The sequence below is a fragment of the Mustela nigripes genome, chromosome 7 (genome assembly GCF_022355385.1).
Source record: "Mustela nigripes isolate SB6536 chromosome 7, MUSNIG.SB6536, whole genome shotgun sequence".
Classification (NCBI taxonomy): domain Eukaryota; kingdom Metazoa; phylum Chordata; class Mammalia; order Carnivora; family Mustelidae; genus Mustela; species Mustela nigripes.
The window spans coordinates 136,974,229-136,996,042 of NC_081563.1; the positions used below are offsets into that span (position 1 = coordinate 136,974,229).

General features: G+C 56.7%; 1 protein-coding gene across 2 annotated transcripts; it reads left to right on the plus strand.

Annotated features, from left to right (window-relative positions):
* The first annotated feature begins 509 nt into the window (after window positions 1–509).
* EDN3 (endothelin 3) lies at window positions 510–21,536 on the plus strand. 2 transcript variants are annotated; one of them, XM_059407329.1, is made up of 5 exons: window positions 510–830; window positions 1,457–1,745; window positions 16,420–16,593; window positions 17,496–17,532; window positions 19,902–21,536. In XM_059407329.1, exons 1-5 carry the CDS (start codon window positions 779–781, stop codon window positions 20,010–20,012), a joined length of 663 nt encoding a protein of 220 aa, XP_059263312.1. In that variant the 5' UTR covers window positions 510–778; the 3' UTR covers window positions 20,013–21,536. The 2 variants fall into 2 exon arrangements, with proteins under 2 accessions (XP_059263312.1, XP_059263311.1); XM_059407328.1 differs by having other exon boundaries at window positions 17,496–21,536.
* The last annotated feature ends 278 nt before the right edge of the window (window positions 21,537–21,814 follow it).

Genomic DNA, 21,814 nt, shown 5'->3' on the forward strand with positions numbered 1-21,814 from the left:
GCTCCCCTGCCACGGGCCCACACCCACTGGCTCTGAGCTCCTGGGAGAGGCAGGGAGCCACTGCCCGTGCCCCTGAGTCACGAGTGTAAAGTACGCCCAGGGCCTTGGCAGGACCATCTGTGCAAGGGTAAGGTGTCATTAGGTGAACATTGAGAAATGTTGCTTTCCCACAGCCGCTGAGATAAAAGGTAACAGCTTCCCAGTTCAGCCTTTTGTCGCTGGCAGGGGTGGGAGCTGCAGGTCCAGGAGGCTGCAAGGCAGTGGCGTGTGTGTGAGCGCGCGTGTGCGTGTGCACATGTGTGTATGTGTGTGTGCGCGCGCGCGTGGCCTCCCAGCAGCTGTGCCCCCCCACCGCACCCACCGCACCCACCGCACCCACCGCCTCTGGCGCGCTGCCCCCGCCCCTGGCCAGCTGAGTGCGCCCCCGGGCCGCCGAGCTGCCTCCCCGCTCCCCAGCGCAAGCGCCGGGAGGCGACCCCTGGCGCGCCCGGGGTTCAAAGGCCCCGCGCGGCGGCCCCAGCCCCTCCGGGGGGCGGGGAGGCGAGGGGGTGGTGCGGGCGCCAGAAAAGCCCGAGCCCACAGCCGGCCCTGCGCAGAGATGGGCAGCGCGCTCTCAAGTGTGTGACCGCCGCCGCCAACTCCCGGCCGGGCCGGGGACGCAGCGAGCGAGCGCCGGCCTCGGACCCCGCAGCTGGAGGGCGAGGCCGCTGTGCCGGGCCCAGCGCCCTTTCTCGGCCGCCGGCGTCCGTGCTCCCGGCCCGGTGCCCGATCGGGGTTCATGGAGCCGGGGCTGTGGCTCCTCTTCGGGCTCACAGTGACCTCCGCTGCAGGTAAGCGGGCGGGGCGGCGCGCCACTCCCGGCGGGAGCGCACACAAAAGGACTCTGGGATGGGGGCGCGGGGAAGGGTGCATTGTGGGGAGCAACCTCTTGCCTGGGCTCGCCACCCCTGGAGGCGCCTAGGGGTGGGCTGGTGGCGGGCGGAGGGTGGGGGCGGACCGAAACGGAGCGCCAACTACCCCGGGGGGCTCTGGGGGTTGCAGTCCACCGTCAAGCCGGAGATGGGGCTGGCCGGGTGGACTTGGTGAATTTTTCCTGAAGTTGGGAACTTTTCAAAAAAGTTTGCAAACTCTTCAGAAACTGTGCAAAAATGATTGCAGAGCTCTCAACGGGTGCAAATACCTTGCAGACTTTGCAGAAAGTGAAAATAGCTTGCAAGCATTTCACGAAGTATGCACACAACTTGCAGTCTTTTCTGAAACTGTGCACATAGCTTTGCAAACTTTTCAGAACACATGGCAGAGTTTGGAGACTTTACAGAAAGTGCAACTAGCTTGCAATCTTTGCAGAAAGTTTCCTTGTCCCTTTTCCCCAGGTTTTTGGGAATGGTAGGTGTATGTGTGGGGGGGATTTCTGCACACTCAGGAGCTTAGGAGTCCTTCAATCTGCCTTTTGCAGGACTGGTGCCTCGCCCCCAGCCTGGGGACGCTGGCAGGAGCGGCATGCCCGGGCCCCCCACTGCAGCCAGATCTGAGGGGGACATCGAGGAGATTGTGGCCACTACTGCAGTGCAGGGTTTGATTCCCAGACGCCCTGGGCAGGAGCAGAAACCAGGTCGGTTTGGGGAGCAGGCATCCAAGGGGGGTCCTGCGCACCGCCGCGCGAGGCGCTGTACGTGCTTCACCTACAAGGACAAGGAGTGTGTCTACTACTGCCACCTGGACATCATCTGGATCAACACTCCTGAGTGAGTCAGCCCAGCCCTGGGTGGCGGGAGTGACTGGGAGGGCTGGCCTGCATCTCTACTCCCAGAGGACCTCATCCTATCCCTGCCGGGTCCGCCTGGAGCCCACCCTCGCACAGCCTGGAGCTCTTGCTGGGGCCTCCTGCCAGCGCAGGCCTGGTCTGCCGGTCAGGGCTGTGCCTCCCTTCCCCTCTGAGGGCCTGGCCTGGGAGAAACCCAATCTCAGAGTTTCGGATCCAGTGGAAGGGGGAGCCCTCCCGCCAAGAGAACTGAGCTGGCCAGAGGGATTAGACACCTGAGAAGTCCTTCTTCGATGGAGGAAAGTTATCTCCTGCCTCAGGGGATGAGTGCCCCCCCCCCCCAACTCGACCCTGCCAGGCTCCAAGGAGTTTCACATTCCTTGAAAGCAGCCTGCTGTCCAGGGAGTGCAGGGGTGAGCTCGGTGGAGCCTGGTGGAACCTTCCCAGGAAGGGGGGAGTTCCACAGGGCCCAGGCTCCTTTCCTCCAGGGGCTGGAGTGCCACTGGTCCTGCCACAGGCTGACCATCACCCGCTGCCGCCCACTGCCGCCTTCTCCCCCAGATGACCTCGTCTCCTCTCTTCCAGCCCCGAAGAGCTCTTACTCCTACTACGGGGCCGAGGCCAGTGCCACGGGAGTCCGGGGGTCGGCCTTGCTGTCAAGCCAGCCTTCTTCCAAGGCCACTGGGTGGAGAGTGCTCTGCCCTGGGAGGGTGTGACAGTGTCTTCCATTCACTTCCGCCGTCTGGGACCCTCCCTCTGTGCACCCATCCCTCAGCCACCTCCCTGATCGTAAAGAGGGTCTGACCTTGCTCTGGTTTCCCGCCTTCTGGGCTTTGCCATGCCGAGCTCTAAACTCTGGGGCTTGGACCCGATGTCTCCGCCGTCCATTCCTCAGGGTGTTCGTGGGACCTGGCGGGACTCCTGCTGGTGCCCTCCTTGGGAGTCTCTTGGAGGAGCTGGTGGTGCAGGAGAGCCTTTCGCTGGGAGGGGCAACTTGGCTGCTGTGTTTGGAGCCACCTTGATTCAGGTCCCCTTGTCTTCCTTCACCGCCAAACCTCTGAGCACACTGGGTGACAGCTTGGGTGGGCTCACTTACCCACCTTGTTTCAGGAGCACCTGCAGAGTGAGGGGCCAAGGAGGGTGTCCCCGAGGGGTCGAGCAGCTTTCAAATCAGGTGACAGGATCTAAGTGCATCTGGGGCAGGTCTGGAAAGTGACCCCGTGATGCCAGAATGGCAGGCGGCACTGGCTCCACGAAACCACCTTGACCCTTGCTCAGGGTCCCAGGCTCGGAAGGAGCCACGCTCCGTTTAACACGGTCTTGAAATTCTTAACACTTGTTGCACCAGACGCTGTGCGTTGGCATTTTATCGTGGGCTCCCCACATTGTGTAGCCGGTGCGGATGGTGGAGTTCGCTCTCCAGGCTGTGTCCACTCGGGCTCCAGTCAGCACAGTCAGCCCACAGCCGGGAGGACGCAGCCTCGTCCTCGCCGGGAAGAAGAAAGTGCTGTGCGGTGGGCGAGGTGCCACTGATCGGCTTCTCTTCTCAGACAACAATCAGGGTCACCTCTTCTCGTAGCCCGCGTCCCCCGGACACTTGTCCTTTCTGATTCCTACCCTCCTGGTGTTGTGATCTGGCCAGTGTATCCAGAATCCGGGGCAGTCAGCACAGGGTTGAGTCTTGCCTTGGCTCGAGTCCCAGGCTGTGGCTATAGAAGAAGAAAGGAAAGCCGACTGCGTTAGGGCCGGGGTCCTGGGACAGAGGAGTGGCGGACCGGAGGGAGGACAGGGTTTGGAGATTACCTCCGCTCTCTGCTTGTGGTCAGGCTTCTGGCACCGGCTGGAGGACCGAGGGCTTGAAATGCACCCAGGGGGCTCCACGTACGCCCTCTGATCTGTGTGGAGCCCCCGCGCGTAATTCCAAGTCGTCCTGTGTGAAGCCGTGGACCGCCGACTTCTCCCGGGGCCGCCGACGAGCTGACGCCCCCCCCGCCCCGACAGCTTGATTGACCTCTTTCCTGACCCGGATTCATTTTAAACACTAGGAAAGAAGGATTAAGGATGGCGTGGAGGGCTCTGCGTACAGCAGAGATGACAGCAGCCCGACGAGCAGTGTGAAGTCAGACAAGCAGAACAGTTTTCCCGAGACAGATTCTTCCAGACGCTCTTTCTCGTTTCTTCCTCCCTTGCCCCGTGCCTCGCTTGCCTCTCTCCTTCCCTTCCTTCCCAAACTGGATAGACCTGTAGCCGGGTCCCGTTTGCTGTCTTTAAACATCTTGGACAAGATTGCGATGGGAGAAACTGGGCTCTCGGGGAAGGGAACGCGGGCCTCTGGAGACACGGAAGAGGGAAACGGCCGAACTGAGCGGCCGGGACAACCGTGGGGAGTGACCGGGTCTCCTCGGCTCCTGGCTGTTCCCATACCCGCCTCCTGCTGCGGACCCTCCTGGTCTGTGGAAACTTCTCCAGTGTGTAATGTGCATTCAGGGTCTGCCGCTGGCCACGCCGGGAAGCGCAGGGCTCTTGAACCTCATGCCTATGTTGAGAGGCTTGACTTTGGGTGATTTTTCAGCTCTTCGTGTCTCTCGTGTGACGACAGACCCCACAGTCCTACTCTACCCCGAGAGGACATTTGCAGGGCTGCGGGCAGTCCCGGGAGTGTGGTCACTCACTCTGCGTGTAAGGACCCGAAGACTGCAGGTGGGACACAAGGTACTGCCCAGAGCCTTCGTGCATCTTAGTGCAAAGTCATTGTCTGGCGAGGGCCCGGGAGACCAGGCGGTCCTGAAGTATCTTCTGGGTGTGAGAGCTGAGACTCTCTGGCTCCCTCACATCACAAGTCAGTGAGCCCATCTTCCAGACCTGAGGCTGCCCAGTTCCGTCTGCTGGCCCCCAGTGCGTACTGGGCGTTCAGGAACGCCGGCTGGCTCTCGGTGACGTTGTACTGCTTGGAGGTTGTTCCTTGTCTCACTGAGGTTCTGGTCTGCAGAGCTTTCTCCCAGAAATGAGGCTTCTTGTTTCAGGGTGAATGGATGTTCTGCAGAGGCTCGAAGAGCCCAGGAGACCCATGTGGGAATGTGGGTTTCTTCAGAGAAGTTGCCCATGATTTCCACTGTGGCCTTGAGAAAGGGGAACCAAATGTGTGCTGGGCCTCTGACTTTCTTTGGCCGTGTTAGGGAGCACCCACCCCTCCTCCCCAGTAACCCCCCTCTTGCCAACAGAAACAAAAACAAACAAACTCCCAATCAGAGAAAAAACACATGCGCTCTTAGGGTCATGGAAAGTGCGCCAAGAATAAGATGACAAGGAAGACATCATGGACAAGTAGTTCACGTGCTTACACACTTGTACGCCTGGGACCATTCTCCACGAGTCCTTGAAAACCAGGAGTCACACAATTAGTTGGAGTCTCTGGAGAGACGGAACTCACAGGACATTGTGTGTGTGCAGACACGTGTGTGAATACACACACGTACGCATGTGCACGGCCCATGATGTTGCAGTCAGCCCCGCAGGCAGAATTCCTCCCTCTTCAGGCGCCACAGGTTTTTCCCACGAGAGCCTTTGACGGATTAGACGAGGCCCACCCACATCATGGAGGGTAATCTGCTTTCCTCAAAGTCTTCTGATTTAAATCTGAATGCCATCTAAAAACATATCTTCTCGGCAACATCTAGACTGGCACTGGACCAAACACGTGGCTGGGGTGGCCCAGCTACACTGACACATAAAATGAATCCCTCTCTTCCGGCCACCATACACTGGTGGGAGGATGAACCCCCCATCGAGGGAATGATGGAGCTGCAGGGCACCCAGCAAGCAGCTCCTCTGTGTTCCTCCCACTCCGCTCCCGAGACCCGAGAGAACCTGTCAGCTTCGAATCCCTCCGAGCTCAGAATGAGGGAGAGGCACTGAGGGATGGGATGGGGACCGTGTTTTCCACACAAAACTCGGAGCTGTGTGAGCTGACCAGGAGGAATGCATTTTTGAAAAGAGTGATGGGGATGTTTGCCGTCTCCACTGTGGTGGAAACTCCAGGGTCTACAGCCCCCAGCGCGCCAGAGCCAGGCACTGTGCTGCATCCTGGCTGACAGGCTGAGTGGCCCCGGTGTGCTGCCCCCGCTCTCAGCGTGCCCCGGTGAGGCGTCAATGCCAGTCTGGCTGAGATGGTGACCGCACAAGATGACCAACCTGCCCGCCACACTGGCTTCTTCAAAGCGTGCCTCTCGGATTCAGTCCAGCAAGAATGACATTTGTTTGGGGTTCTTTTCCTCCCCAAAGAAGTAGAGTTAAAAAAAAAAAAAAAAAAAAAAACCAAAACGGTAATTAAAAAAACATTGAAACTTGCATTTTAATGTATTTTGCCACAAAAAGGCAACAATACCAAAGATTCATCTTTGCCCCTGTTTGTTCAAGAAAGTAACACTCACATTTCCAGGAATGGGTGTTCCAAACGTAACAATGTTCCAGTGAAGTGGATGGATCCGGAACCCCTGCCTCCTGCTGATACAAGGCCAGCTGTCCCCCCGGCCCATAAGTCAGGACCGGGAGCCCCGTTGCCAGAGATGCAGTTGCTCCAGCAGAGGGACCGAGTCTTTCCGGCCATCGGGAGACCCCGAGTGCTGTGAATGATGATGGTGATGGTGGGCGGTGTGGACGCCGAGTGAAGACGTGTGACCTGGTGAGCACTCGGCATCGCGAAGACAGGACCATCCGGATAACTGTGCGGCCTCGGGGCGGAGTAAACCCACTGGGGCCGAGGCCCGGCCTGCTGCACCCCGTTCTGTGGTTGGAGGGTGCAGGCGAGGAGGTAGTGCTTTCCGCAGGACTGCTGAGGCCTCCTCCTGGGACCATCCACCCGGGATCGCATCTGGATCCTGGAGGGGCGCGGAGCCAGCTCGGCAGACGGTCTGTTAGATGCCATTAGCTTATGGGGCACAGAGCTGGGGTAAAGGTGTGCCCGCCACCGACCGCTGATAAGTAGATTGATAAGGACGGGCTGGCCAAAGGTCCATCCAGGCTTGAAGAGACTTGGCCCCGCCCTTTCTGCCCCTCCTGTTTCCTATTACCTTGCTCTCCCCTTAGTAAATCATTGCAATGCTTGGGCCTCGGTGTTCTCTGTGGCACCTGGCCTGGGGCTCCCTCCTGTAGCGGGGCAGTGCGGCAGCGTCCGCGTAGTGGACGATCAGCGTGGACCCTGTTTGTAGAGGGGTCTGTCTGCGTTCTCGTGGGGTCCCCTGCATGAACACTGAGCCTTGGGGTTTGTGGACGGAGGACCCCGTCCCGGGGCCTGGAGGAGACACTGGGCACACTGGTTCACATGCGCTTGTGGGAAGGACCCAGGAGAGAGGCCGCTGTTGGCCAGACGGGACAGGAGTTTGGACATGGGGTTCTGACCAAAGGTGGTTTTGCTGGACTTGGTGTGAGTTTTCTCCCTGCACAACCATTCTGTGTCCTTCAAAATCGGGTAAATGTTTAGATCCCGGCTTTGAGGTCAGGTAGTGTGTCTCCGAAGACACTTCACGGCAAGATAGGGCTTTAAAAGCCGAGGGCCTTGAGGCTAAATTTCAGTTTGTTGGAGAGGTCGGCGCACACCAGGTGACCCCACTTTGGGGGTCACAGGGACCAAGAGTCCCCTTCTGTGTCCCGGGGTGGGTGTGAGGAGGCCGGGGGTGGAGACGAGGCGGGCCGAAACGCAGCAGCCGGTCCCCACAACGAGGCACAGTGACTCGAGGCGAGGGGCGGTTTGCTTTGTAGCAAGAAGGCTTGGAACGAAGGGCTTGACCCGGTGTGACCCCAGGGGGAGAATTTGGGTTTCTGCTAGATGAAAGGGACCTCACAGCTGGGAACTTGGCCTTAAATCTGAAGGCAGGTGAAAGGCTCTGACATCTCTGGTGTGGTTTATTCCTGCAAGAATTTAAAACAAAGGAAGCTGGGAGCAAGCAGCGCTTTCCTCCAGGAGGCCCCGCGGCTGCGTTGGAGCCGGGCCCGCTCTCTGCTCCAGCGCCTCAGCCGGCGGGACCCCAGCACCTTCCATCCCTCCCGCAAAAGCACGGCTCGGCCTCCGGCATGGGGAGGCGACCTGCTCTCATTGTGCGTCATGTTTCCGATGACGAAATAGTTCCTTCAACTGGAACACACACACACACACACACACACACACACACACACACACACACACTTTTCCCCTTACTTGGACAGGAGCCCGTCTTACCCTGAGGGAGGAGCCGCTTGTCTGGGGCGCGTTGGAACTCCCGTGTCACTGGCAAGTGTTGCTTGAGTGGACTGACAGACAGCAGGACGGGGTATCCGCTGCCCTCCTCAGCTGTGCCAGCTGGGAGCCTGGGGGAGCCCAGCGGTTTCGGAGAATGCGTCTGAAGGCCGGGAGGCACAGATCTTCTCTTCTCTGGTGGCCTGCTCGGGACTGACTCGAACAGGACGCTTTGGAACAGGTCAGCCAGGGAGCCCCGTGCTTTGGCCCAGGAACTCAAAAAAATGAAACAGACTCATTTTGGGAATCCACGAGGGGCACGGAGGCCAACCTGACAATGGCACGAGTGGCCCCGGCGGGGGGGGGTGTGACAGCCCCACCTATGACTCAGGGAGTGTAACAGCTCTGCCGAAAGTCAGAAGCAGGCCAGTGAGAAAGCAGAGAGGTGTGTGTGTCTTTCTCAGACTGTTTTCCTTGGGTTTCTTTGTAGGGTCGAGGCTGGGGTGAGGCCCGGTAAACACACTGCCCCAGGTCCGGTCTTCAGGGATTTGCCCAAGAGTCTGTAGTCAAGATAAATGAATATTAATGCAATATTTTTTTAGTGCCCTTTTTTTTTTTTTTTTAATTTAAAGCAGAAAATTCATCATCAACAAAACGTCAACATTAGTAATGAGGCAGGGTCCCACACCGTGCGTGTCTGCCCGGGTCCCAGCATCGGGTTCTTGTGTGGGGCTAAAGCCTGTACCGACGGGGACTCAGGTATTCTTACTTTGAGGTGAGTGATCAGTACATCAGGGCTATCGCAAGAACAGGACCCAAGGACGCCAACAGCTGGATTTGGCAGAGAAGGAGTCTTTGTTCGAGTCGTGCAGGTGGGCGCGTCTTTGTTCGATAGCATTTGGCAAAAGCTCTGAACAGTTAGCAGGACTGTCTTCTCTTACTGCGGATTATTTCAAGGATGTAGGATGGTGTCTGTATTTTCTTTTTCTTATCCCTCTGCAAATTCCCCCCATCTTTTAAAAAAGTACCTGCTCCTTACTTATGGTCACTCTTTCCACGGCTGGGAACTATTTTGAGCCATGTCTGTCTGCAGCTTTGCATAAACTTCTAATGAGGCCAAGCCAGACAGACGTGGGATTGCCTACATTCGACCTGGAATCCATTAGGGTCAAGGTGGGGGGAGCTGGGGAGAGAAACTCCAGCCTCGCTCCCTCCCGGGCACCTGCGGGGGCCGCGCCACATGGAGGGGAAACCAGCTGATCTGTGGGATTCTATGGACAGTTTCATTCCCCACGTAGTGTTGGAGCCTGTTCCCCCAACTTCTTGTTTGAGCCGTAACTCATAGCGATCACAGACCACCCCACAAACGTGGAGCATTTTGTTCTGTTCCCCTTTCTTGGACCCCTGGTGCCTCCGAATCTCCTTGAGTGAGCGTGGGCCCCTGTTCGGGAGGGATACGCCTGTGTTCTAGAGGGAGCTGGCGCGCACGAGAAAGTCTGTGGCTAGGGTGTTATTTTTAAGCTTGTTTATATGGTGATAGGACACAGCAGTCTAGGCGGAAGTGTTACGAGTACAGGTGGTGGTCCCTGGCGCCTTGGCCTGGGGGGCAGGGGTCCTGCGTTTCATTGCGTTTTTATTGCCCGAGTGAAGGGTCGCGCCTGCCCCAGCAGCCCTGCAGTTTGGAGACCTGGGGACGCGGAGCTTTGAGAATCTCTAGGTGGAATATGGAGCTGGACAGACCGTTTCCGAGACCCAGCCAGCCTTCTCCTTCCCCAGGCCTGAGGGCGGCTGCTTCCTGGGGACTCTCACTGAGCTAGTCTTCCATTAGGACCAGAAACCTGGGTCCGTCTCGTGAAGCTTGTCTCCCCTCCAAGGACTTGGCCACCTGTGCAACCTGGTTCCTCCCTCATGCCCCGGGGGTGGCCGCCAGGAGCTCTGGTTCTTCCCCCTCCGTCCCAGGACATCTTCTCTCCAGGAAAACCCCTCTGAGATGGGCCAGCTGAGGGCAGCAGTAGAAGCCCACGACATCAGTACATATGGGAGATGGGGTGTGGACCAGAAGTAATGGCTAACTCAGACCTCACTCCTTCCTCCCCTCATTCATACGACACACAGTTACTGCTAAAATCCCGAGGCTTTCCTGAGCACCCCTACGTCAGCTGCCCTTGGAGTCCTGGCTTGTGCTTGGAAAGGTCCAATGTTGCCGACCCCGGGGCCACACTCGCTGTACACATGCAGAATTGACGCTCATTCTTGGCTCTGCTTGGTGGGGCTCAGGGCTCAAACACACTCGCAACATGCCTTTGATTACTGTCATATTCCCAAACAGCCAAGTCCTGGATAAATCCAAACTTTTAAAAAATTTTTTTCCCTTTGGTGGGGGAGTAGCCCCCCCCCCAAATTAGCCACCAACACACAGCCCATTGCTCACTTTCACGTTTCCAAATACCGTAGGCTCATTGGCTATTTTGGGGGGCTGCGGGAAGGGCACTTTTCACCTGGCTGGGTGGTAGGGTGAGCAGTCTCTGCCTTGGGGTCTTCCAACTTTAAGACGCATGGATTTTCTGCAGTGGAAGCAAAGCTGCAAATTCCCAGTTCACTTTACATTGTTTGTGAGCGTAAGGTTTGCGGAATCGGCCTTAGAACTGGAGAGCGTGTGTGTGTATTTTCTGCTTGTATAACAAGGTCGCTGAGGAGCTGTATTTCCTGGCCTGTTTTCTTTCCTGGAGGCTGTAAGGGCCCCCTGTGGGTTGTCTGGCGCGAGGCCTGGCTCGCAGCAGACTTGCACAAGCATCTGAGGAGTGGACAGGACGGTATGACGTCTGAGCCGGGGAGCCGGCCTGGGGCTGGGCTCCGAGCATCTTCAGACGGAGGACAGTGCGTGGGATGCGAGTGCGCGGGATGCTCGCTTCACCTGCCCAAAGGACAGGATGATCCAAAGCAAACATTTCACAGGGGCACACCGGGGAAGGAAGGACTGCAGCCGGCTTCCTTTGCTGAGTTTTGTCCTGATTCTGAACCCCGTCTTTTGTGTTTGGTTGCAATGAAGAAAATCTCCACTCATCCCCAGTAGCTGGAGACACTCTGGGTCTTGCTATTCAATCCGAGAGGTTACAGTCACTTTGGTTTCAGGGAAGGGAGTTCCGGAGCAGCTAGCCATCACGGCCACAAACCCCAGACGACCTGGTCAGCTCACATGGTATCGGACGCGTTTATGGGGAGGACGCGGACTGAGAGGGAGAAGCTGTCCCAGCAGCTGGAGAGGAGCCGAGACTGGGGGCCCAGACGGACGGGGACGGGGCAGCGGGGGGTACCGGGCAAAGAGCAGCCCCAGAGTATTTCTGGATGTTGAGTTGCCTTGCTCAGGCGTCTCGGGAGAGAGTCTTGGGAGAGACGGGGTCTCACTTGCCCAACTGGGGTCACTGGTGAGTCCTCAGACAGGAGCCGGTGCGGCACATGGACAGAGGGAGGATCGTTCCCCAAGGGAAAGGCAGCGCTTAGGTTCCTGGAGACAAAAGCGACCAACGGTGGCCTCAGGCTCTAGAGAATTCTATTGGTCTTGGGCACTAGAAAATTCTGGGCTTTCGAGTCCTTGGAGAGGGGTGCTCCCCTCTCTGAGCTGGTGCCTCTGGCCTCCTGGCCTTTGTGCTTAGCAGGTACAAGTGACACACATGCCTGTGGGGAGGGACCCCCTCCTGTCATAGCAGTCAGAGCAGAGCTCTCGCCTGACGCTTCTTTCCCATTAAGGGGACAAAGGCTGTGAGTGGAGGTGAGCCACACTCTCTTCCTTGCCCAAGAGGCTGTTTCTCCGCTCGGGAGAGCAGGTCAGTGATGCCTGCCACAGAAGGAATTTAATAAAGTCTGAAACGGAGCCGTCACTGGAAAGTGTGCAGGGCTTGAGAGGGAGCTTGTCAGCGGAGTGGTCACAGGTATCGATGGCCGCTGGTGGCTGTCTGCCTGCGGGACGGTCCTTTCTGTCCCTTTCTGCTGTAGGGTCGGTCAGCACTGAGAGGGACAGGGGCTGGGGCTGGGGCAAAGGGGAGTGTTCATGCCGCAACTGTGACTTCAGTGCTCCCTCCGGACGATCGTTGGCGTGTTGGAGAGCGGGGCTGGTGTGCGCATAGGCCCTACTCACTCCGGAGAAGCTGCAAGTTGGGATGTTTGTGTGGAGTTTTCAGATTAAACAACAACAACTCTCTGTTGATTGGGTGAAACCCATAAAATGCGAATTTGCTCACCCCTACAGTAGCTTAAAACTGTGTGTGTGGAGGCCCACCTGTCTTGTTCCTGGGCGTTCCCCCAGAGTCTGGTCCAGCACCTGCGCATCGAAAAGCACGGGGCAGAGACTGTAGCGTGCCTCTCATTAAGGGGCACGGCGGGAGGGGGTGCGGTAAAAACTGGGTTTTCAATGACAGTTTGCTAAACTCTCTGGAGAAACGAGCCTTTGACTAGTGAGTCTCCTTTGGCTGCGTCTGGCCGGCCTTGGTGGACGTCTGCATCTCTCCTTTAAACTTCAGGGATAGAGGCCGGTTGCCTGATCAGAAAGATGGAGGTAATTAATTCATTTATGAACAGGCAACCCTGAACTTGAAAACAAAAACTTAAAAAAAAAAGAAGCCAACTTTCCTTATTTAAAAACTTGTTGCAGCGAGAAATCGAGTGCTGTCAGTGTGACATGCAGATGAAGAAAGCACACGGGGGACCTGTGGGAAAAGCGGTAAATGAGGAACACTGTGATAAATAAGACGGTGGCATCGCCGTCTCCCATCAATAATGAACGTACGTAGGTTGAGGGACGATTTCTTACACAGACACACAACGCTAGACGCCGCATATGTAGGTATCTGGAAGGCGGTGTTGTTTTGTCTGAGAGCGTTTGGACTGATCTTCTCATCCGCTTCTCTTTTCTGCCGAGCTCCGTGTTGTCGCTGGAACATGAGCAGACTCGAGAGCTGCCTACTTTTTACCAAGAATCGCGTCCTCCAAGCCCTGCTGTGCAACAGTAGCCACACCGACTGGCCGGAGAGCATGCTGGTCCCAGGCTCTCCGCGATGTGACTTCATTTTCATTGTTCCACTGCTTAGGTCACTTCCAGTTCTCATTAAAACAGGAGAAAGGGCACCAAGATAAACCAAGGGCAAGTGCTTCTCAGGGGGGCCGTGCAGCTAGAGCAGCCTGGAGGAAGCGCGGCAGAGAACGGAAAGGCCTTTCTTGCTCTTGCGTCTGAAATGCAGGCCGCTGGCCAGTGGATGGCGCTTTCCTGCCTGATCACATCCCTTGAATTCCCAGACCAATTACACAACAAAGAGCTATCTCTAATTTACTGCCAGCCCCTCCCTAACCATTTACAAGCAGTCTGTCATAGATCGGGACGCTGTCCAGAGGGGAGTGATCATCGTGTAAAGGGCTTTACAGCCTAACAGTGGGATCATTGGCTCACCTTTCTCTGTGCACCTTGCACATACCTGTGTGCATTGGCTTGTAATGTTTCCTTTACCTGATTTCATAGCCCAGTATTACACGAACTCCTGAACACCATTCTGTCTCCCCATCACACTTAGAATAGTGCTGGAGACATACACATATGTACGTACGTGTGGGATGCTTGGCAGACGTTGGGGATTCTTTATAATGCTTTTCGTGATGCTTGAACGTCTCAGGTTGGAAAGAATCTAGTCTTAACAGTCCAGATTATCTCACGATTACTACCCGTTCCTCAGTCAGCAGCCTTCACCTGCTCAGTCTTGCGCGGGGTCCATGGCACTTACAAAAGATGCAGACCAGCCTTCTGCTCTTGAGGAGGGGTGACCCACACTGACTTCCAGACAGTGGAGTCCCCTGCCCTGGGCCCCGTGTGTTCGAGGGCTGCCTCTGATCATCCTCTGGCCATGTCTCCCACTCTGTGGGACTCAAAGTATACCCCTTCCAGACCGAGTCTCCGGCGTCCAGGATCCTGCAGTCCTTTACCCAAATGTCACTGAGCTCACTCCCAGGGCCTTTGCAGGTCGGTGTCTTCCAGAATCTGACACCAAGGAACAGAACAGAGCTCCAGACAGATCCCAAAGACCACAGGGTGGCCAAGGGGTGGTTGAGGTCCCCTTGATGTAGGACAGAGTCGGACAGAGTCGGACGGAAGGGTGCTCAGCCTCCTTGGGCAGCCCATGTTCCAACACCGAACTCTGTGGAGCCCCAGGAATCTAAATTCACACCTGGTCCTCCAGGGTGTTTGGAAGCCATATTTGTTCAGGTAGGCGGCTGGACCTGTCTTATTTAAGAGGTTATTTAAAACCTTTGAACTGTTGAGCCATGGGTGGTGGGCCTCACTGGACTGGAGCCCTGTTAGAGGTAGGCTCTTCCGTAGTCTGGGCCACCTCTCAGCCCGCCAGCTGCCGGCTTCCATCCTCGACCACCCCCTCCGGGGGCCAGTCCCCTGAAAGCACGCTTGGCCCTCAGCGCTTGGAGCAGGGGTTCTCAGCCTGCCTGTGGGGAAGGGGAGCTCTCTGTAAACGCTCTGAAAATTGCAAGGGCTCATTTGCGTATGAGCTTTTTGCATTGGGCTGTGAGAAAGCCTTTGCATTTCTCTATTAACGAACACCTCGTCGCCTCATTTCCTCACGTGAAGCACGCCGGGGTGTTTTCGCTGGAGTCGAGCAGCTCTGCTCGCGTAAACGCACAATCGGCGACGGCGAATTCAGAACTGCAGGACTTGCTGTTGATGGAGAAATAGGAGCGTGGCTATTCCTGGGTGTAGTCTTCACCACGAAAACGGGGATTGGGTTTAATGTCGACCCTTGGAGATCTGATGTGGCCCTGTTACTGGAAAAACACACCTTTAGCCAAATTCTGGCTCATAGCGGGGTCTGTATTTGGGCTGCCCCTCTGCCCCCCTGCTCCTGAGAAGAAATGGGGTTTTAGCACAGGTTCAGCTCAGACCGGGACGGCACACTGCTTGGTTTCTCCATTTTGGGGGCACAGACTGCTCAACTCCGAGTCTTCCTCGAGGCGGGAGGAGCCCTCCTTCTACTGTTCAGGAAGGAACCCAGCACAGGACAGAACACGAGAAAGGAAACGGGGTGGCAGCACCCTTCACTGGCCTCCAACCCAGCAGGGGAAAGTCACAGAGGGTTGCCACCGACCCCCCGAAATGCTCCATGGTGTGTGTTTCAAATTAAAGTAATTTGATTTTATTTTGAAAACGCAGAGATGATGTCAAAACTCCCTTTGAGGCCCATGATTGGTGATGCCCCAGGGGCGTCACAGAAACCAAGGTGGTTCCTCTTGGAAAACCCGGCCCTGCTGGAATAGTAACTTGGCCACAGAAGTTTCCTCTGGTAATTAGCAATTTGTCCCCCAGTCCTATTCAATAGTGCTAATGAATTAAGCATATGCTTTTAACTTTTCTCACCACACTGCCTCCAGGCAGTCTTCTTCCTTCTCTGGAGTGATGTCTTGGACGAACACGAACATAAGAAACAGACAAATGTTACTGGTCCCAGATGACCGCATTCCCCGCCTCCCAGCTCCGACCGTGAATAAGACTGGCAAACAGCTCCAGACTTAAAGATTTTTTTTTTTTTTTTAAGATTTATTTATTCATTCATTTGACAGACCGAGACCACAAGTAGGCAGAGAGGCAGCAGAGACAGAGGAGGAAGCAGGCTCCCCGCCGAGTAGAGAGTCCGATGCGGGGCTCGATCCCAGGACCCTGAGATCATGACCCGAGCCGAAGGCAGAGGCTTTAACCCACTGAGCCCCCCAGGCGCCCCCAGACTTAAAGACTTTTTAAATAAGCCTTTTCCCAAGGCCAGTTCTGGCTTGGCTGTCTTCAGAGTGCCTGGGGGCCCTCCTGATGTGTGTGTCTTGGAGGACACGGCATTGGGGCCAGGGTGAGCCTGGAATTCCGTTTGCGTATTCTGGTTGGTGCGGACAGCGCGGGGACGTGTGCACAGAAGACACCGGGCATGAGGCCTGCAGAGCACGGCCGGCTGGCCTTGGGCTTGGGGCTGGGCAGGCCTCTTACTGGTAGGGAGGACGTGCTCTGGCCTGCCTGTGTTTCCGCCGCAATGTCCTTGTGCCAGGCCGGGGACAGGAAGACAACCCATAACTGCCCTCCAAGGGCTCCCAACTGGGGGCACACTGGAAGTGTGAGAGGATGGACCCTGGGGAGTGCCGACCTTTCCTCCCCCAGGGCACACCACCTCCCTGTCCCCTGGCCGTTGTGGAGAGCTTGGGGAAAACGGAGGTAGAGATTGCCTGCAGAGTCTTCCTAATTCCCCCAGGGTGGGGAAGTCTGTGGACACCAGATCAGAGGTGTGGCTGTGCCCCATCACTCTGGCCATGTCCACGGCCTCCCAGAGGCAGCCAGTCACACGAGGATTCCCCGCTGAGTGGGGAGGCCTGGCCTGTGTGTCCATGCAGGGCCCTGACGCTGCTCTGTCCTTTGCAGACGGACCGTGCCCTATGGACTGTCCAACTACAGAGGAAGCTTCCGGGGAAGGAGGTCCACAGGGCCATTCCCGCAGAGCTCGCAGCCCTCCGAGTGGAGCCCGCGCTGCTCTTGTGTGCAGAGCCAGGACAGCGCCTGCTTGCACTTCTGCGCCCGCACCCTGGCTGTCAGCAGGTATGACGCCCCCGTCACACTCCCCTGCAGATCTGGAGTTCTGGGCAAGTGAGAGGAGGCGGGAAGAGTCTGCGCAGGGGCGTGGGGCGGGGCGTGGGGCGGGGCCTGGGGGCGGGGCTCAGGGCGGGGCCTGGGAGGGCGTGGCTGTGCCCTGGCGGGGGTGGTCTGGAGCATGACCTTGGCTTCAGAGGTGGGTCCAGCCCTCTTGGTCCCTTTCAGAACAGAGCCTGCAGGGCGGCTGCAGCAGTGTCTGGTCTCCAGACACACTTCTGGACTGCCCAGCGCTTTGCCAAAATCTGCATAAGTCGCCAACATTTAAAGATTGAAGAATTACCCATCCCTGCCACTGTGTATTTTTAGCTTCTTGCAAAACAGCAGATGGGACCATCTGGCCCCAAGGGGCCCCACCTCCCCTCCTGGCCTGTAGAGGCTGGAACCTCGTGGGAGCCACTCCCATCCAGGGAGACGTGCGTCCCGCATCTGCCTGCGTCGCCCCTCACCTTACTTCGGGGACCTCAGGAGCCGACTCTGGCAGCTAAGAAGTTTGTGAATCTGTGTGGACCTGAGTAGATGAGCAGACCCCAGGTTTGGCCCCGGGTGGCATTTGCTCAAGTGCACGGGTGCCATTGAGGTCAGGGACCCCGGATTCTCTGTCCGAAGCCCCAGGGCCAACCTTATTTTCTTTGGCTTCGTAACATCCAGTGAATAACTGAGGAGCGAGTGGACTGTGCTCGGGTCAGAGTCTGCCCGCATGTGCTCAACCTTGGATGCCGCGCCCGAGATGCCATCCCTGGGGAGTGCGCTAATGTCCCCGCTGGGAAGAGGAAGTCCTAATTTGGCACCAAAAAACCAGCCGCATGGAAATGCGGGTCGATTCATTAACACCAGCTCTCTCCCCACAGGAACTCAAGGACGGCAACAAATCCTGACAAAGAAGAGCCAGCCAGCGGTGCCAACGGGGGCCTGCGTCCAAGGAGGTGAAACTGCTTTCTGAGGCGTCACACCCTTGGGGACAAGGAGGATGTGAGGGTGGCATGTGGTCGTGAGGACAGCCGGTGGGAGCCCCAGCACGCACGGGGTGCGGCATCCACAGGGGACGGGGCCTTCGGTACATTATCTCTGGGGGCAGAGCAGGCTGGAGCTGTGGACAGTCACTGTCACTGCCCGGCCCCTGGGCAGCCACTCTCCGTCACAGAATTGACGCCTTGCATCCCTTGCAGCTTCGGAGCGGCGACAGCTGGCTCTGGACTTCACTGGGCCCGGCCCAGACACAGCTAGCTGGCCTGCTGCTCGGACACAACCCTCCCCCGACCCCAACAGCCCCGGCTCAACTACCTGGGCCCAGGTGTCGCCTTTTCCAGAGGCAACATGTGGTCGTTACCAAAAAAAAAAAAAATCATTTCTTCTCTGCAGCAGCTGATTCTGGCGAGCGGTGACTTATAGCAGCTTGGCTTGGCAGTAAGGCCCCCGTGTCCCCACATTGGTTTTTTGTTTTTTGTTTTTTAGCCTGCTTGTCTTTGGTATGAGAGATTCCGAGGGTTTCTCCAGCCAGACTGGGTTTCTTTGTCATCCTGTCAATCAGGAATTGTTATGAATGGCCCGCACATCTCAATGGGACGGTAATTCATGTCCATAATAGCCTGGAGGTGGCTTGGGTTCCTACAGGGACTGATCAAGGGAAGATTAAACCGTGCTCGGTACACAGGAGGCTTTCCGAATCAGTGCCAGCGGCTTCTCGGCATCCAGGGAGACCCTTCGGCACCCGGAACACGAACGGAGACAGTGGCGGGGCGGGCGAGGCGGCAGAGAGAGGCCCCAGAGAGCACGAGCCAGGCCCCAGCTGGTCCCAGCCTTGCCTTTTCTGTCTCTTTCCTTTCTTGCTCTTCTCGCCCCACACCCATACTCCTCTCGGCGAGGGCGGGGTGGGACTAAAGCCGTCCGTCCTTCCCCTCATTTATTCACCCCTCATGCACCTGTGAATCGCGCACCTGGGACGCACTGGGCACGGTTCTAGAAGTCGGGGACGGCAGGGCGCGAGGCAAAGCGTCTGGCCCTGTGGAACTTAAATAGTGGGGGAGCGGGCAGCAAACAGATACGGTCTCCCTCCTTATCCATGGGGCTACGTGCCCAGGCCCTCCGTGGACGCCTGGAACCACGGCCACTACCGAGCCTCGTCTGTACTGTGCTTTTTCCTCCACGTACACACCTCTGGGAAAGCGTGGTTTATAAATTAGGCACAGGAGAGAGTGACGACAATAGCCCACCCTAGACTAGAAGCAGCAAAACAGTCTGCTGTAATAAAGGTTCTGTGAATGTGCTCTCTCTGGCTCAAAACAGTTCGGTCTGTACTTGGCCTCCTTGCGAGGAGGGAATGACAAGATGCTGTGTGGGGAGGAGAGGGAGCTGGACACGCAGGCCCGTGATGCAGCGCGAGGCTACTGGGGACCCTCTGAGAGTGTCAGAGGCAGGGACGTCTGCTTCTGGGCCGTGGCTGACAGCGGGTGACTGAAACCATGGCTAAGAGGGGACCACTGTACGTGAAATAACAGAGCGAGACAGATGAGGGACAGTAGGAAGGCAGGGTCGGGCCAGGAAGTGCTGGGGCTGGTTGTAGTTTGGGATCTGGTGGACAGCATGGTCTCCCTGAGCAGGTGACGTTGGCTTAGAGACCCTCAGGAAGTCAAGGGGTGAGCCAGGGGGATGAGGAAGGGGAAGAGATTTCAGGCAGGGACCACACTAAGTGCAAAGGTCCTGTGGTAGGAATGTGCCCGGTATGTTCAAGGAAGGTGAGAGAGCTGTGCACAGAGAAAGTACGAGGTTGCTTCAGCTGTTGCTCTGTTACTGTCGTCTTGACGGTCCAGAAGGTGAGGAAGGTAGCACAGGTGCTACCCCCTGGGGCCGGAAAGGTGGTTCTTCCAGGTCTTTGCGATTCATGTAAAGCTCCTGTAGGAAGATTTACTCAGGAAGAAACATCTTTTCTTATAAGCCACGGTCCCTACTTGCCTGCAAGACTCAAGTTAGTAATTTCCAGATTCACATTCTCAGAGTGGAAGCTTGCCACCGTCCCGAGCTTATGATAATCGAAGCCGTGACCAGGCTGCGGGGCAGCTCCCAGAGGCCACGTCTGCTAGTGTGGTTGATTCACACCTTCCTGGGCGGATGGCAGGCTCTGAAATTGCCAAGAAGCACTGGCGAGAAGGTTCAGCAAAGCAGGCAGCGGGGCTAGAGGGAGCGCGGGGGGGAAGTCGCCTGTACAGGCAGTGGGAGCTCTGCGGCGCTACATGCCTTTCTGTCTTTCACCTCTTTCTCCGGGACAGGCTGAAGTCAGGGACGGACAAAGTGAGCGGGCCTTAGGCCTCCAGCATCAAATGCTTCCCCGGGCAGGGCTCCTCGTTCAGCCTGTAGCTCTGCAGTTTTAGGAGCCCCCGCCAAAGCAGGCCCGCGGCACCCCGTTTCGGGGGCCTCAGTCCCTGCTCCTGCCCACTTCACATTCCCACCTCTTGGAGGTCAAGGAAGGCGTTTTGCCCCCGGGGAGAAAAACCCATCAAGAGGGTCCTCACTTAACAATATCGCCCTACCCCAAGAAAGCCCCCGTCCAAAGGACCCGGTTTCTCTAATGGGTAAAATGATCCCAGATGTGCCCCAGAGCCTGACGCCCGTGGCTCGGGTTTCATGCAGGAAATTGTTTTTGGAGTGGTAGGGCACGTTGGAAAGCCACTTGCTAGCTTTCTCCTTCTCCTGGAGGAGAGGTGGGCTCTGAGCTGGCTTTGCACACGTGAACGCGCATCCTCTTGTACGCGACGCAGCGGGTGGTGGGAGTATGTGACACTCACGTCCTGACATGGGGCGGCCCCGCGGTGGGAGCCGGGAGGGCGCTGGGCGTCGATTCTGGGTGCAGGTCGTAGCTCTGCGGAGTTGAGGACTGTGAAGCTTATCGGATGTAGACAGATTTTCAGCTGTGTGTCGTGCCCACCGGAAAGAACAGATCTTAAAAAAAAGAAAGAAAAAAGAACAATGTTTGTGATGTTTGCGACCAGCAAAGGAGTCCATGAGTATCTGTGGGCTTTGAACCCCGGGCGGTGGCTGAGTGTCTGCTTTTGGTCGGGCCCTGACTTCCTGTGCCTTTTGCGGGTCGTCAGACCAGGGCACGGCGGGCCTCTTCCCGGGGAGCCACAGTAAAGGCAGCCAGCTGCAGCTCAGGGCCATTTGCGAGAATATTTGCTTTCATGAATAAATGTGGATCTTTGGGGAATGGCTTCAAAATAAGTCACAAATGCAAACCCTTTGTAAATTATGTAAATTCCTATTTATCTATATAATCGGCAAACACTGGGTCACGCCCAGCAGCTCACGACCGGCTCCGGCTGTGCTTTCGGCCAGCCCAGGATTACTGGATCTGACAGAGGGGCGCGGGACGATGTCACCAACAGGGACGGCCCCTCCCTCCGCCCCTCCGCCCCCAAGCCCCAGCCCCCACCAGCAGAGAGAGGAGAACCTCCATTTGAGGCATGCCCAGGTCACCCTGCAGAGAAATTCAAGGTGGTGGGGGACCGAGCCGTGGCCTTGACCAAATGTTGAGTTCTCCCATGAGTATTTCCTAAGTTATTATAGGTATGAAACTGAGTATCTGCCGTGAGGAAGCAGAAGGGACTGGTTTGCCAGCAGGGGTGTGTAGTGTAGAGAAGCAATTATTTATTTCGAGACTGTTCCTTACTTCAATTCCTTTACGTGGATCTGTTAAAAGTAAAGCCACTATATAGAGAGAGAGATTTTAAATTGTGTTCTGAATCCAAACTCCTCATCCTTAGCGCTTGAATCCGATTTTTAAAACGCATATGAACTGTTTGGCTCTGTGGCAAGATGGTATCTTGGAGAGAAATTCATTCGTTGTGCTAACACTCAGAAAATACTAACTGTCAAATGCATAATAAAAAAATCTTGAAGTTTTCTCTGATTTGTGGGTTTTTCTCACTGGTGTTCTATGCATGGTTACACATCGACTTTTCATGGACCTCTGGAGAGCTCGGAGGGAGTTACAGTCCAGGAAGTGGAATCCATCCAAAGTCAATTATGGAGGGAGGCGAGCGTGGGGCTGCTTGAATTTAAGGAAGGAGCGGGATTTGGGGACCATCTGAGCAAGATAAACAATTCAAGGCAGCCGGGAAGAGGGAAGTTTGGGGAGAGGATTGGCTCCTTTCCCTGGCGCTGTCCTAGTCACTTG